A 13,161-nucleotide genomic window follows, 5' to 3' on the forward strand; every position below is an offset into this window, starting at 1 on the left:
GAATTCTGCTCTGCCAGCTCCTTTTTTATGGCATCAACAAGAACTCCCTTGCTCCAGTGTGGCCTGTCCTTAGGAGGGGAAAGAAATGTATCAGGATGATGGAGGAAAGACAGACTCCTCATGAGAGGGAGTACCAGAGGACAAACCACCTTTTTGGTTGAAAATTTCTAAGATGTCTTCAAAGAGGACATCATCTAGTGGAGATCTGCAGGACCACTCCTCTTCATCAAAGTCTGTGTCTTTAATGACAGACTCCTGAGGGGAGTCTGTGTGTCTCCTCTTACACAATCTCTTTTGGGGAACATACTCAGTGGGGAAAATCCTTGATGGTGACCTTCTAAATGCTTGATGGTGCTGTCTGTCCCTGTGAAATACGCCCAAGAGAATCAGAATTTGGACATGAAGGAGGCAGGACTGTAAGATCTGAAGAGTAAACAGATGTTGAATATCTCTGACAAAAAGAGACTCTCTCCACCACCTCAAAAGCAGAAGGACCGGGAGACACCTTTGCTCATCGCACTGGAGCCAAAGCTGCAGATGCCACCAATTCCTAACTCTGCCTGCATCTGTGCCATGAAGGGGAAGTCAGACCTGAGCTGTACAACACTGATGCTCCAAAGGTCAGGGATGGCTCAGACAGCCTCAGAGTAGAAACCAGCCCCTCAGACTCGGTGCTAATATTTCAGCTGCAGAGCTCGACTGGTCCAAAGAAATCAGTGCTGAACAAGTCATGGAAGCAGTCAGAGTAGAAGATCTAGCCGTCTTCAGATCTGACATTAATACCCTTGGGTCTCTCGGATTTGAGGGCCCCAAAATTGACAGTCAGATCAGAGAAGGATAACTCACAGTATGGGAAGTAGAAGGGAGGGTCACAGATCTGATGGGAGGTGGAGACCTGATAACTCCCATCTGAATCTAAGCTCTGAGGAACTTCCTCATCATCCTATCCACTTCAGCTTCTGAAAGGCTCCTGGAGGACCTAATGGGCAAAGTGGTGCAATGGAGCCAAGACTCTCTCCTTGGCGTCTCCTAAATGAAAGGAGAATGGAGCCAAGGAAAAACAGGCTCTGCAGAGAACCCTGGGGACTGGGTTCCTGGAGACCAATTCAGAGAAGTTATCAGATCCACGGATAGGGGATCCTACTGCTTTCGTTTCAGATCTGAAAAAGTCAGATCCAATTTCTTTTGAATTTTCGGAGGAGGCTGTAAAGACAAAGTAGACTTAGGAGAGCGGGATGGGAACCACTTTCTTGTCTCTTTCACCTCTGAAGAGGCTTTGGATGACTAAGGATTTTAGCCCTTGGAGTAGAAGATGATGGAGAAATAAGTGGCAGTTAGTGTTTTAAAACTAAATTGTTCTGATGGTTGCCAAGGGCCCTAGAATTAAAATCTGCACAAATGGAGCAGTCTGTATTTAAGTGAGAAGTTCCTAGGCAGGAGGTACACCCACTGTGGGCATCAGAGTTAGGGATCTTCTACCCACAAGAAATGAATTTCTTGAAATACTCCGTTTCTTCAGACATGTCTGAAGAAAAAGGAAAAAGGATTTTTTTTTTATAGATCACCAACAATGGTGAGGTAAAGGGAATACCCTCTAAAGGGTAGGAGAAAAGGAGGAAAAGTACCAGCAATAGTAATGGGTTATCTTAAGGCAGAACAGAAAGGAGAAAGTGATGCTACACAAAGAAAACTTGAAAAAAACAGGTAACAGAGGTAGGTTATGTAGAAAAAGGAGTTTAAAAAAAAATTGAAATTGTACTTGCAGAAAAATGATACAACACCCAAAAATCTCGAGGAGGATTCGCATCTATAGCAATATGACATCTGACTGGTGTACAGTGAATAATCACATTCCACAAGCACTCTACTCTCTCCCGTTTTTAATACTTTGTCTTTATGCCACAGTTTTGTCAGGATCAACGCTTTCTGCTGATATGACATCTTTAAGAATACAGATCTTGGCTCCTTTCCCATGGCCAGGTTCGGAGTGTAAACTTGATGTTCCTTTTCAGTTAACAAATCCTGCTGTGGAATAGCAGTCCTGTTGCTTATTTGTGCTTTCCTGAAATTAACAGTATGTTTCTACAGTTTCTCTAGTGTGGCAGAAAATCTCAAGTCTTCTAACTATACCATTCTTTGAAACAGCTCGTCTTGAGAAGTCTCATACTCAGTCAGCCTCTCTTCATTTCAACCTGTGATTTTTGCAGTGAAGGCCATGGAGCAGATTATCATGGCTTCATTAACAAGGACACTGGCAACCTCCAGACACTTGATCCCACAGAGTTTGGTTTTGTCAAGGGGAGATCATGCCGGTTAAATTTGGTCGACTTCTTTGAGAAAGTCACCAAGGCCATAGACAAGGGAAAGATGGTGCACGCCACCTACCTTGACCTGGCCAAGGCCTTCAATACTATTCCCCACTCACTTATAATAGATAAACTCTCTCAACTAGGCATCAATCCATATGTTACCAGATGGGTAGAAAAAGTACAGTTTTGTACCTACCATAAATGTAGATGTTCGAGGATCCACATTGCTGCAGTCCTAACCATTGGGGTAGTCCGCTGTCCAGTCGGCCCGAATACCAAAGTATATGGCTGACGTCGGTCAAGGCGCATTAGACTGACGTCAGGACGTCAGGGTACTAATGCGCATGACCGACGTCATATCCTCAGTCTTTTCTTGCCCCAGATGTCAGAAGGCCCTAAAAAGACAAGGCCCAAACCAAAACACCAACAAAAACCCTGCACCAAACATATATACAATATATACAAATGCACAAGAATATAGCCTAACCCACACCACAACCCCTAAACACAGAGGGAAGGAGGGAGGGTAAATTGGACTGCAGCAATGTGGATCCTCGAACATCTACATTTATGGTAGGTACAAAACTGTACTATGTTCTTCATTCCACATTGCTGCAGTCCTAACCATTGGGTAGAATCCCAAAGCAGAGGTAAGGGAGGCTGGCAAATCATAAGGAAGCAGGAGCTGTCAACATGCCTTGCAAAATAGCTGTGGCAAAACCAGCCCTAGATTTAGAGTAGAGAGGAAGGTGGTAATGCTTAGAGAAAGTATGCACTGAACTCCAAGTAGCTGCCTCCAAAATATCCTTAGTTGCCACCCCCCTGAGAAATGCTGTTGAAGTGGCAGTAGCCCTTGTGGAATGAGGCCTAATCCCAGCTGGAATTTCCTTGCCATGATGAGAATAACAAAATGAAATGCAAAACCCAATCCACTTAGAAATAGTTTGCTTAGACACAGGCTTGCCCTGAGAAGTCAAGGCAAAAGAAACAAACAACTGCTGAGACTGCCTGAAATCCTTAGTCCTGCTTAAATAATAACGTAACTGCCTATGTACATCTAAAGTGTGCAAAATCTTTTCTCCCTTGTTTTGGGGATCTGCATAGAAAGTAGGCAAATGAATAGTTTGGTTTTAAAGCCACACTAGAAACCACCTTAGGCATAAAGGAAGGATTAGTACGTAATGATACTCTATCCTTATGGAAAATCAAAAAGGGCTCTACTGCCATAAGGGCCTGCAACTCAGAAACCCTTCTTGCAGAAGTAATGGCCAACAAAAAAGCAGTCTTCCATGACAAGTATTTTAACTCAGCAGTAGCCGCAGGCTCAAAAGGTTGTAGAGTAAGTTTTTCCAACACAAAATTGAGATCCCAAGCAGGAGTAGGAGCTCTATTGGGGTCTTATATTCTTTGCCCCTCTAAGAAACTGCTTGAACAAAGGATGTGAAAACAATGGTGGGTCACAGTCATAGTGAGCTGAAATTGCTGCAGCATGAATTTTAATGGAAGAGAAGGACAAACCTTTGTCCAATAACTCAGTAAGATATTGAAGAGCCACACTCAAATTAGGCTCAGAAATCTCCAAATTCTTTGCTGCACTCCAAAATAAAAATCTCTTCCATTTTTCTGCGTACACTTTCCTTGTACTAGGTCTTCTGGCTTCCATAATCACATTTAAAACTTGTTGAGGAAGTTGAGACCTGCTGTGTTTCAAAACAGAATATGCCAGGCTGTTAGATGAAGAGATTGAAGCTTGACATTGAGCAGGTGGCCGTCCCTCTGAGATAACAGGTGTGGAATCAAAGGTAAAGGCCATGGAGGCTTCCTTACCAGACTCCTTAGAAGTGGGTACCAGTGTTGCCGAGGCCAATCTGGAGCTATTAGAATCATCCTTGGCTTGTCTTGTCTGATCTTTAGGAGCACCTTTGGGAGAAGAGGCAGAGGTGGAAAGGCATACACATGAAGATTTTTCCAACTGAAAGAAAGAGCGTCCACTTTCCAAGCTGTGTGATGAAACCCTTTGTGCAAAACTTTGGCAGCTGGTGGTTTAGTGGAGAAGCGAACAGATCTATGTCTGGAGTTCCCCATGACACTGTCAATTTCTGAAATACATGAAGATCCAGTTTCCACTCGTGGGGATCCATGATTTGCCTGCTTAACACATCTGCTAAGGAGTTCTGTGCTCCGGCAGAAACCTTGCCTGAAGAGTTAGTTGCAAGCTGAGCGCAGTCTCCCATAAAATCATTGCTTGCCTGCATAGAGGATAAGAATGTGTTCCCCCTTGTTTGTTGATGTACCACATGACATTTGTGTTGTCTGTTAGAATCAACACCTGCCCAGGAAGAAGTAACTCCTTGAAAGCCATTAATGCAAACTGGACTGCTAACATCTCCTTCATGCTGATATGTAGATGCTGTAGTCTGGCAGGCCACTTGTCTTGTATCCACTTTCCATTTAGATGAGCTCCCCAAGCAATGTCCGAGGCATCTGTCGTTAAAATCTGACTCGCCTCTGGCGGGTCACAGAGAGTCCCTTGTTTAGGTGACATTCCTGAGCCCACCACAAAAATTCTTTTGAATGCAAGGTATTATTTGAATGACAGTGTCCAAATCCTGGCAGTGCTGTGTCCACACATTTTTGAGATACCATTGCAGCTTCCTCATATGCAGTTTGGCATTGGGAAGCACCAGAATACAAGATGCCATGAACCCCAAGGCTTGAAGGACTGTCCTTGCAGTCAGCCCGGACTGAAGAGATAGTTGATGGAAGTAATTGGAAAGATTCTTTTGTTTGTCCGGGGTTAAAAGGCCATCTGGGCTGCTGTATTCAGTCTCACACCCAGAAAGCACATGTCTTGAGAGGGTACTAGACTGGACTTTATTTCGTTCACAGAATACCCTAGGCATCTTAGCACTGCTATGACATATTCCAGATGCTGTAGAAGGTCTTCCTTTTCTTGAGCCAGAATCAGGCAGTCGTCCAAGTAAGGATAGATTTGAATTCCTTTCAGCCTGAAGTAAGCTATCACTGGAGCCAGAACCTTTGTGAATACTCTGGGCAGTAGATAAGCCAAAGGGCAATGCAGAGAACTGATAATGAGAATTTCCAGCTCGAAAACGCAGATATTTCCTGCAACTTAGTCTTATAGGCACATGAAGGTAAGCTTCCTTGAGATCTAAAGTTACCATCCAATGATCTTTGCCCAGCAGAGGTAAAAGCTGTTGTAACGTCAACATCTTGAACTTGGGAATGTCCAGATAAGTGTTGAGGATAGATAAATCCAAAATTGGTCTCCACGTGTTCCCCTTCTTTGGAACTAGGAACAGGCGAGAATAAAATCCTAGGCCCCTTCCTGGTACAGGGACTGGCTGAATAGCCCCTATTTGGAGTAACAAAGAAATTTGTTTGTGAGCCTCTTTCCTTTGTGGAGGGCGTCTGGCATGCCTTTGAAAGGGGGCAATGTATGGAAATAAAACCTGTAACCGTGGTGAATGATATCCAACACCCATCTGTCTTGAGTGATTAAATCCCAATTTTCTTTGAAAAGAGACAGTCTTCCTCCCAAAGGAGCTGCCAGGCGAGAATCTACTGGCAGCTGAAAAGGCAGGTCATTGGGTCTGTTTACGAAAGGACTGACCCCTGCCCTCACCAGAAGTCTGAGCAGGTGAACCCCTGTTCTAGGCCTAAAAGAACCTTGAGCTCTGCCCCTACCACGTCTAGACCTACCCCTAGACTGGGAATCATAAGCAGGATATGTCCATCCCTTAGTAGGCCAATTTCTACTAAACTTGGTGGCTGCACCTGCAAAAATCTTTAACAGTTTGCATAGACTTAGCTTTGTCCTCCATTTTCTTTAAAACTGCTTCCACAGGCGAACCAAATAACACATCAGACTGTAAAGGAGCATCCAAAATCCTAGTCTTAACATGCTCTGCTAAATTCTGATCCCTCAACCAGGCATGCCTGCGAAGAACAGAACTAGTGGCAGCCACCCTCGAGGAGGCCTGCACAGCATCAAAACCACATTGCAAAGAATGCTTACCCACTTGTTCAGACACATGAACTAAATCCAGCAACTCTTTACACTCTATACCTTCCGCCAAAGCATCCACCTTAGATTTCAATTGTGAAAGGAGATAATTTTGATATTTTAGCATGTGAAACTGACAATTCAACGCTCTCATGGCTAAAGTGGAAGAAGTATACACTTTCTTTCCCCACCTATCCAAAGCCCTTGCCTCTTTATCAGTGGGAACAGGATTTTTAACAACAGAGGCCTTAACACCTTAGGCCCCTGAGAAACAGTTTCCGGGTCTGCCCTAGGACTCTTAAACAGATACTTATGAGCTTCAGGCACCCTATAGTACCTATCAGGCTTAACAGGGCAGGAGGCAAAGAATCAGGGTTCAGGGAAGCCTCTGCAAAACATCTTCCACCACATTCAACACAGGAGGTATAGCTAAGGGCCTATGCTGGGGTAAAAATAAGAATTCCTAAGCCTTTTCCTGGAATCAGAGTAATCTTGGCCTTCCCATTTAAAGTGCTCCCTCATGGAATGCAGAGTCTCCGAAAATGAGAAATCCTCAGGAGGAGAAGCTGTAGGAGTGGAATCATCCACATCAGAATCAGAATAAGGAGGAAACTCCTGCAAGTCTTCCACAGAAGACTCAGAAGCCTCTGAACACCGTTCAAAACTCTCAAACTCAGGTTCCACCCTAGGCCTCTTATCAGGAGGGGGCATGGAGCCTCTAATCATAGTAATTAAATCTTCTGCCATTTTAAGCATATGTTTCTTAGGCACAGAACCTGAAGTGCTAGGAGAAGCCCCCACTGAAGCTGAACTTGGCCTACCTCTCAAAGTAGTTTTGGAAACAGTAGGAGAAGCTCTAACTACCTTGGGAAGAGAGGGAAGAACAGTTACCTGAGAAGCCCCTCAGCCTGGCCTACCTCCTGAGAGGGCACATCCTGTAACAGTAAAGTCTCTGCCTGAGACTCCAAAGAAACTCCTGGCAAAACCTCTGGCTCCACTGAGCCTTCTAAAGAACCGACGTCCGGACTGCGGTTCATCAACCCTAGGCTTTGCTGTTTTGTCTTTGCGCTTTTTGGATAAGCGGCGCCGGAGCATCCGGCGGCATTTTGTAATTACAACGCTTCCCAAACACTAACCTGGCACAGTCTAACCTTCTCTTAATAGTGCGTTTGTTAAATCTAGCACAAGAGCGGCAACCAACAACGTCGTGCTCAGGCCCTAAACAAGGCATACACAAAGTATGGTAATCCCTATGAGGTATCTGCTTCCCACAAGAAATACAGTTATTCACTTTTTCTGACATCCGGTTAAATACTGAGGCAAGAAAAACCAAAATGTTCCCAACGGGTACTTAGCCAACTTTGATTCGGTCTGAAACTCCGACTTCGGAAATATTTCAGAACGCCAACCTGCACTCGCAAAACTGCTTCTGCATCGGACCATGCGGCAAAAAAGACTGTGGATATGACGTCGGTCATGCGCATTAGTACCCTGACGTCCTGACGTCAGTCTAATGCGCCTTGACCGACGTCAGCCATATACTTTGGTATTCGGGCCGACTGGACAGCGGACTACCCCAATGGTTAGGACTGCAGCAATGTGGAATGAAGAACATCTGGCTCACTGATGGAACCCACCTAGTCAAAATAGGGTAGCCACCTCAAGTAGTAGACCTGTAACAAGCGGTATACCCCAGGGATCGGTCTTGGGGCCTCTGCTGTTTGGGATATACTTCTCAGAGGTGCAGGCCAAACCTAATGGACTATGGTTGACCAAGTCTGCAGATGACTGCAAGCCAGGTGCTGTCATCAATTCCCCTAGTGATGTGGACATCCTCCAAATAGGTCTCATCCAAACAAATGACTGGTGGCAGAAACATGGCCTCAAATTGAATGCCAAAAAAATGCATCATCTCCCTTTTGGGGAGAGTGATGTCCCCACAAATTAGCACATTGATAATAAGGCACTAAGCATGCAATCAGTTGTGACGGACTTGGGCACCCAGGTTGATGGCAAACTGACTTTTAACCACCATATTGCCTCTGTTGTATGGAAAGCTTTCTACATGGCCCACCTCATTAGTAAGGTTATCTCATCCAGGGACAAGGTGGTTATAACATCCCTGCATTCTTCCCTTATAAGACCCATTATTGAGTACACTGTCCCTTTCAGTATGCACCTCACAAAGCACATGCAACAGCTGGAGACACCAGAGAGGTTCCTCACCCACAGAATCCAGGGCCTCAAACATCTACCCTACACAGATAGGCTAAAAGCCCTGTCCCTCTACTCAGTCTTCTACAGACTTCTCAGAGGTGACCACTGTCTGGCATACAAAGGAACCTCAGACCCTGCCCTGATGGGACTGCTGCATATCCGCAAGTCAAACTCCACTCGAATAACCCGCACATGTGACATCAGCCTGATCTGTGACAGCAATAAGACTTGTTGGCGGGACGGATATGTGTCCCAGAGACTCCCCTTTTTGTGGAACAGACTCCCTCTCCACGTAAAGCACAGTACCCCATTAAACTTTTTTAAATGCAACCTGGATAACTAGATGGGGAACAGAAAATACATCCCTGGGACTCCACCTGTGTCCCTGCTGGACAGTGGTATAGGATGCTGACTTGTTGGAACATGGGCTAAATTCTTGGCTAGGCTTGTAAGGGTCTCAGGGCCAATAGCCTAGTAACCTCCTATGATCCTGTGACCAACTAATTTGAATAGTTAGTTAAAGCCTCTTCTATTTTTCCAGCCTTTGTTATTTGAGTTGATATACTTCCTCAGTGTTTCATTTCCTTTACTCACCTCTAAGAGCATAGGATTTATTTTTTTCTAAAATACTGGAAGCCATCTCTTGCAGCAAACCTGAAGCCTAAACTGCTTTTTGTTAACAGTTGTAGGATTTTTCCCAGCCAATGTTTTCTCTTCTCCTTTTCTATTTTATTTTCCTTTGGGGTCCTTGCATTTCTAATTTGCTGGCATCCAAGCAGTGTACTCTTCTTTCTCAGTTTCTTTTTTTTTTTTTTCACACTGGTTGAGCTGAAATAAAGCTGTTGGTCACTGTGCAGACATCTTAGATGTCTCCAGGACTATGACATACTAAAACAAATCTGAGAGTTACACAAAATATGCGTTGTTTGTGAAGAAGGCAGGGACCACAATACATACAGATATGGCACTGGGCAATAAATGCTGAGATGAAGATGAGGTGCTACTGGTAGCTTTAAAGGAACAAAGTAATGACTGGATCAGGGCAAAAGTGGTGCACAGACATCATGAAGTAAAAGAACAAATACTTAGTGGGATGCATGAAAAGGTATGAATTCGTTGGAAGGAATTTTAATAGGCTTTTTTTACTCAAATAATTTTTATTTTTCAAAAAATTTAATATGCTTTTCATAAACTTAGAATTCACTTATTGTAGGAGGGGATCCAGAGCAATCACAGAGTACAATGCCATGAGTGTGCATCATCTCTTTTGTTGTTCCTTTAGATTGTTGTTCCTTTAGAAAGTACACCCTTGCTCATGCAGACTATGATGCTTCACCCTACTCATTTTGCTTCTCTTCTCATTTTCACTGTTGTCCCTTGCTGCTATTACCAACCCTCCCATCAGTACTCCTCCATTGACAGTAATCCTTTTTAATGATAAACAACCAATTACTATAAAGAACTGAGAAAAAAGTGACACACCGATTCAAATAATTAATTCCAGAACAATTAATTATCCTGTAATTCATTCCCTGGGATGGGCGAACAATTAAAAGAACTTGTCTTTCCTCTTTAATAAATTATATTAGTCTGATCCTACAATTAATAGCTACAGCTATGTTGTTGACGGACTAAATAAATGTATTTCCTCTGTCAAATTCAACTTCTAAGACTGTTGCATCACTGTTGTTTTGGAACAGCTATCCAGGAGGTAGCTAACAGCTAAATCATATGGACTGGGGCTTCTGGCTGCTTCACAAAATCAGGGGCATTCTACCGGGGAAAAATTACTTTCTCAACCACTTTGGTTGATGGTTCTTATACACATATAATACAATACACTGTCATATTATACACTTTCTAATGAGCAAAGGAAGAAAAAAAATAATACTCTGAAATAAAGTGTGTGCGTGTACACACGTGTTTGTACATACACACATACATATATAAATGGTGGACGTACCAGCTAAGGCCAAGAAAACACTTGCAATTTAACAAATGCTGAGGTAGTTGTAGCATCCAAAGTTACTTTCTGAAACACACATATAATATACATATTTGTATTCATACATACATACATATATATATATATATATATATAGATATATATATTTATATATATATATATGTGTGTGTGTGGATTCACTTCAGAAGCTCGAAATATCAAATTTCAGTATTTCAAGCCCAGAAAGTCGAATCCTGAGAACAGAGAAAGTTCAGAAGCGAGAAATTCAAAACCTCAAATACCGGTGGTTTTGAATTACGCGCTAATGAACTTTCGCTGTGGTTATGTATTCAGGTGAGTGTGTGTGTGTGTGTGTGTGTGTTAAGGGTTTTGGGTAGGGGCTGTGGTGTGTGTCAATGTGTTTTGTTGCTGTGATGTGTGTGCGAGGAGAATGTAGCTTGTGTGGTGGTGTTTTGTGCGTGTTTGTATGTAGTGCGACTTCGGAGTGAGAATATTTAAGTGTGTGTGTGGAGGGGGGGCTTGCCCTCCTGCTTTCATGTAGTACAGAGGTTTTGTGTGTGTGTGTGTGCGTGCAGTAATTCCGCAAAATTCAAAATCTCAGGTGTACGAGATTTTGAATTTCGCGGTTTTGTGGATTCGACTTTCTGGGCTTGAAATACTGAAATTCGATATTTCAGTATTTCGAGCTTCTGAAGTGAATCCATATATATACATTTGTATACACACACACATATATATATATATATATATATATAGATATATATATATATATATATATATATATATATAAATATACACATATTGTGTGTGTAAGGAAAAAAAGTAGTTTTAAAAGTTGAATGACTGACAGAATCAGACATAATAGATAGGATGATGTAACAAGATATAACATAAGAAAACAGATTTATTTTTTTTTCTCCAGAAAGTCTAAAATAATAATTACCTTGCAAACTCGAGCCACTCGAGATACCCGTGGCTTTTCATGCTCTGTGTACTTTTCTTTCACTCCTTCAGTGAAAAAAAAGTAAATCTTGTCATCATCTCCAACAAGGCTGTTCACACTTTCTTGAATCAAAGCTGAACCAACAAATTTTGCATCTGTATGTAAATAAAGGAAAGTAGCTTAGTTCCAAACAGATGTAAACTCATTCCTCTTTGCAGAAACAAAAATTACATACTAAACATAACAATAGATCATCATGGTCATGGCTCATCCTCTTCAGCTCACACATTTGAACTTCCAGCTTCCAGTCTGCTTGACATAAAGAAAAAATTCTAAGATTTTGGCTCTTCTCCTATTTCCATAATGCCTTGAAGGCTATTTTCTCCAGATATGAAGTAGGCTGCTCGAGAGTGCAGGATCTGCATTCATTATACAAAGGCACTAGCCCCTAAATACTCCCTCAGATGACACACTAGCGGAAGGTGTATGGGAATGCTGAACAGGATGAATCATGACCATGTAAGCTCTATCTTTATGTTAAGTATACAGCTTTTACATTTGTCACAGTTGGGTTCATCATTTTCGATCTACAGTACAGAGTCCCTCATCCTGGCTGGCATCATGAAAAGTTCCAGCAAATGACCAAGGCCTTAAAGGAGGACCTGTACTTTCAGATCAAATGCACCTTACAGCATCTTGCAAAGGTATTCATAGAATTCTACATTGCAGCCATACAAATGTCATCCACAAAAATGCACGTTTTTTTTTTTCTCTATCCTCACATGGAGCTTACAGCTGTTCAACCTGGCATCTGTACCTACTGTACCCTGGATTCTCCAACTGCTCCTTACCATGTACTCCCAGACAAAACTCTTCATTCAATTGGTCCTCTGACTCCCCAGTGAGTCAGCCTCTTGAGTACTTCACTTGTATACCTAGGGAGTGAGGACTCTCTTTGGGAATCATGAACTCAGAGCTGGGACCTATCATATAGTTGGCAGTCCTTCAAAATTCCTAAAATTGGAAGCAGCTATTGGAATTTTATCATGATGTTGTTGCTGCTACCTGTAATCCAAAGAGATGACCTGTCAAGGCTGCTGGTCTCCACCACAGGATAAAATGGCATCAGGTTTCTCCAACCCTCCTCTCCCCCAAGCTAGGATGTTTAGCCACTGGCCTCCATGCTATCCCCACCCTGGACAACTCTACCATGACTCAAGTCTGCTTCAGAGCTTAAGTTGCCAGTAGTTCACATAAGCATTCTCAAAAATGCTTTCTTGGGGACAACAGTGCTTGTTCATTGTACTTTAGGCAGAACTGACAACGTTTTCTCATATATTACCTTAATAGAATTCGATATACTTTAAAAGCCGCTTGGACAGTAGAGTAGATTTCAAAACTTTCATGCCTACTTTATTATTAGCATAGAAGACAAACAGCTGAGAACCCTGTCTTTATGCAATGAAATAAAATCTCAGTCATCTATGTGTATCAATACAATGCATGGGTGTAATGCAATAAATACTGTCCTTTATTTGAACAGTTTGCACAAAGCACTAGAAGGTTGATAGTTTAATTTAGATTTGCTTCCATGGCTACTTTTACCCTGCTGGTCAGGTTGGTTTACAGGGCTACAGTTTTCTCTGCAAAACACCAGATATGGGGGTATTATACACAATACCCGAAACTCAGAAATCAT

The 13,161-nt window shown here is 42.6% G+C and overlaps 1 protein-coding gene across 2 annotated transcripts in view; it reads right to left on the reverse strand.

The window, feature by feature from the left end:
* Positions 1-13,161, reverse strand: part of SEMA4G (semaphorin 4G) — a 1,755,375-nt gene that overhangs the window by 754,063 nt on the left and 988,151 nt on the right. For both annotated transcript variants that reach the window (XM_044056541.1, XR_006362793.1), the window contains exon 8: positions 11,463-11,617. In XM_044056541.1, coding sequence (XP_043912476.1) covers positions 11,463-11,617 — 155 coding nt within the window. The remainder of the gene's footprint in view (positions 1-11,462; positions 11,618-13,161) is intronic.

This window comes from Protopterus annectens, chromosome 14.part0 (genome assembly GCF_019279795.1).
Source record: "Protopterus annectens isolate FY-2018-M chromosome 14.part0, PAN1.0, whole genome shotgun sequence".
Taxonomy (NCBI): Eukaryota; Metazoa; Chordata; order Ceratodontiformes; family Protopteridae; genus Protopterus; species Protopterus annectens.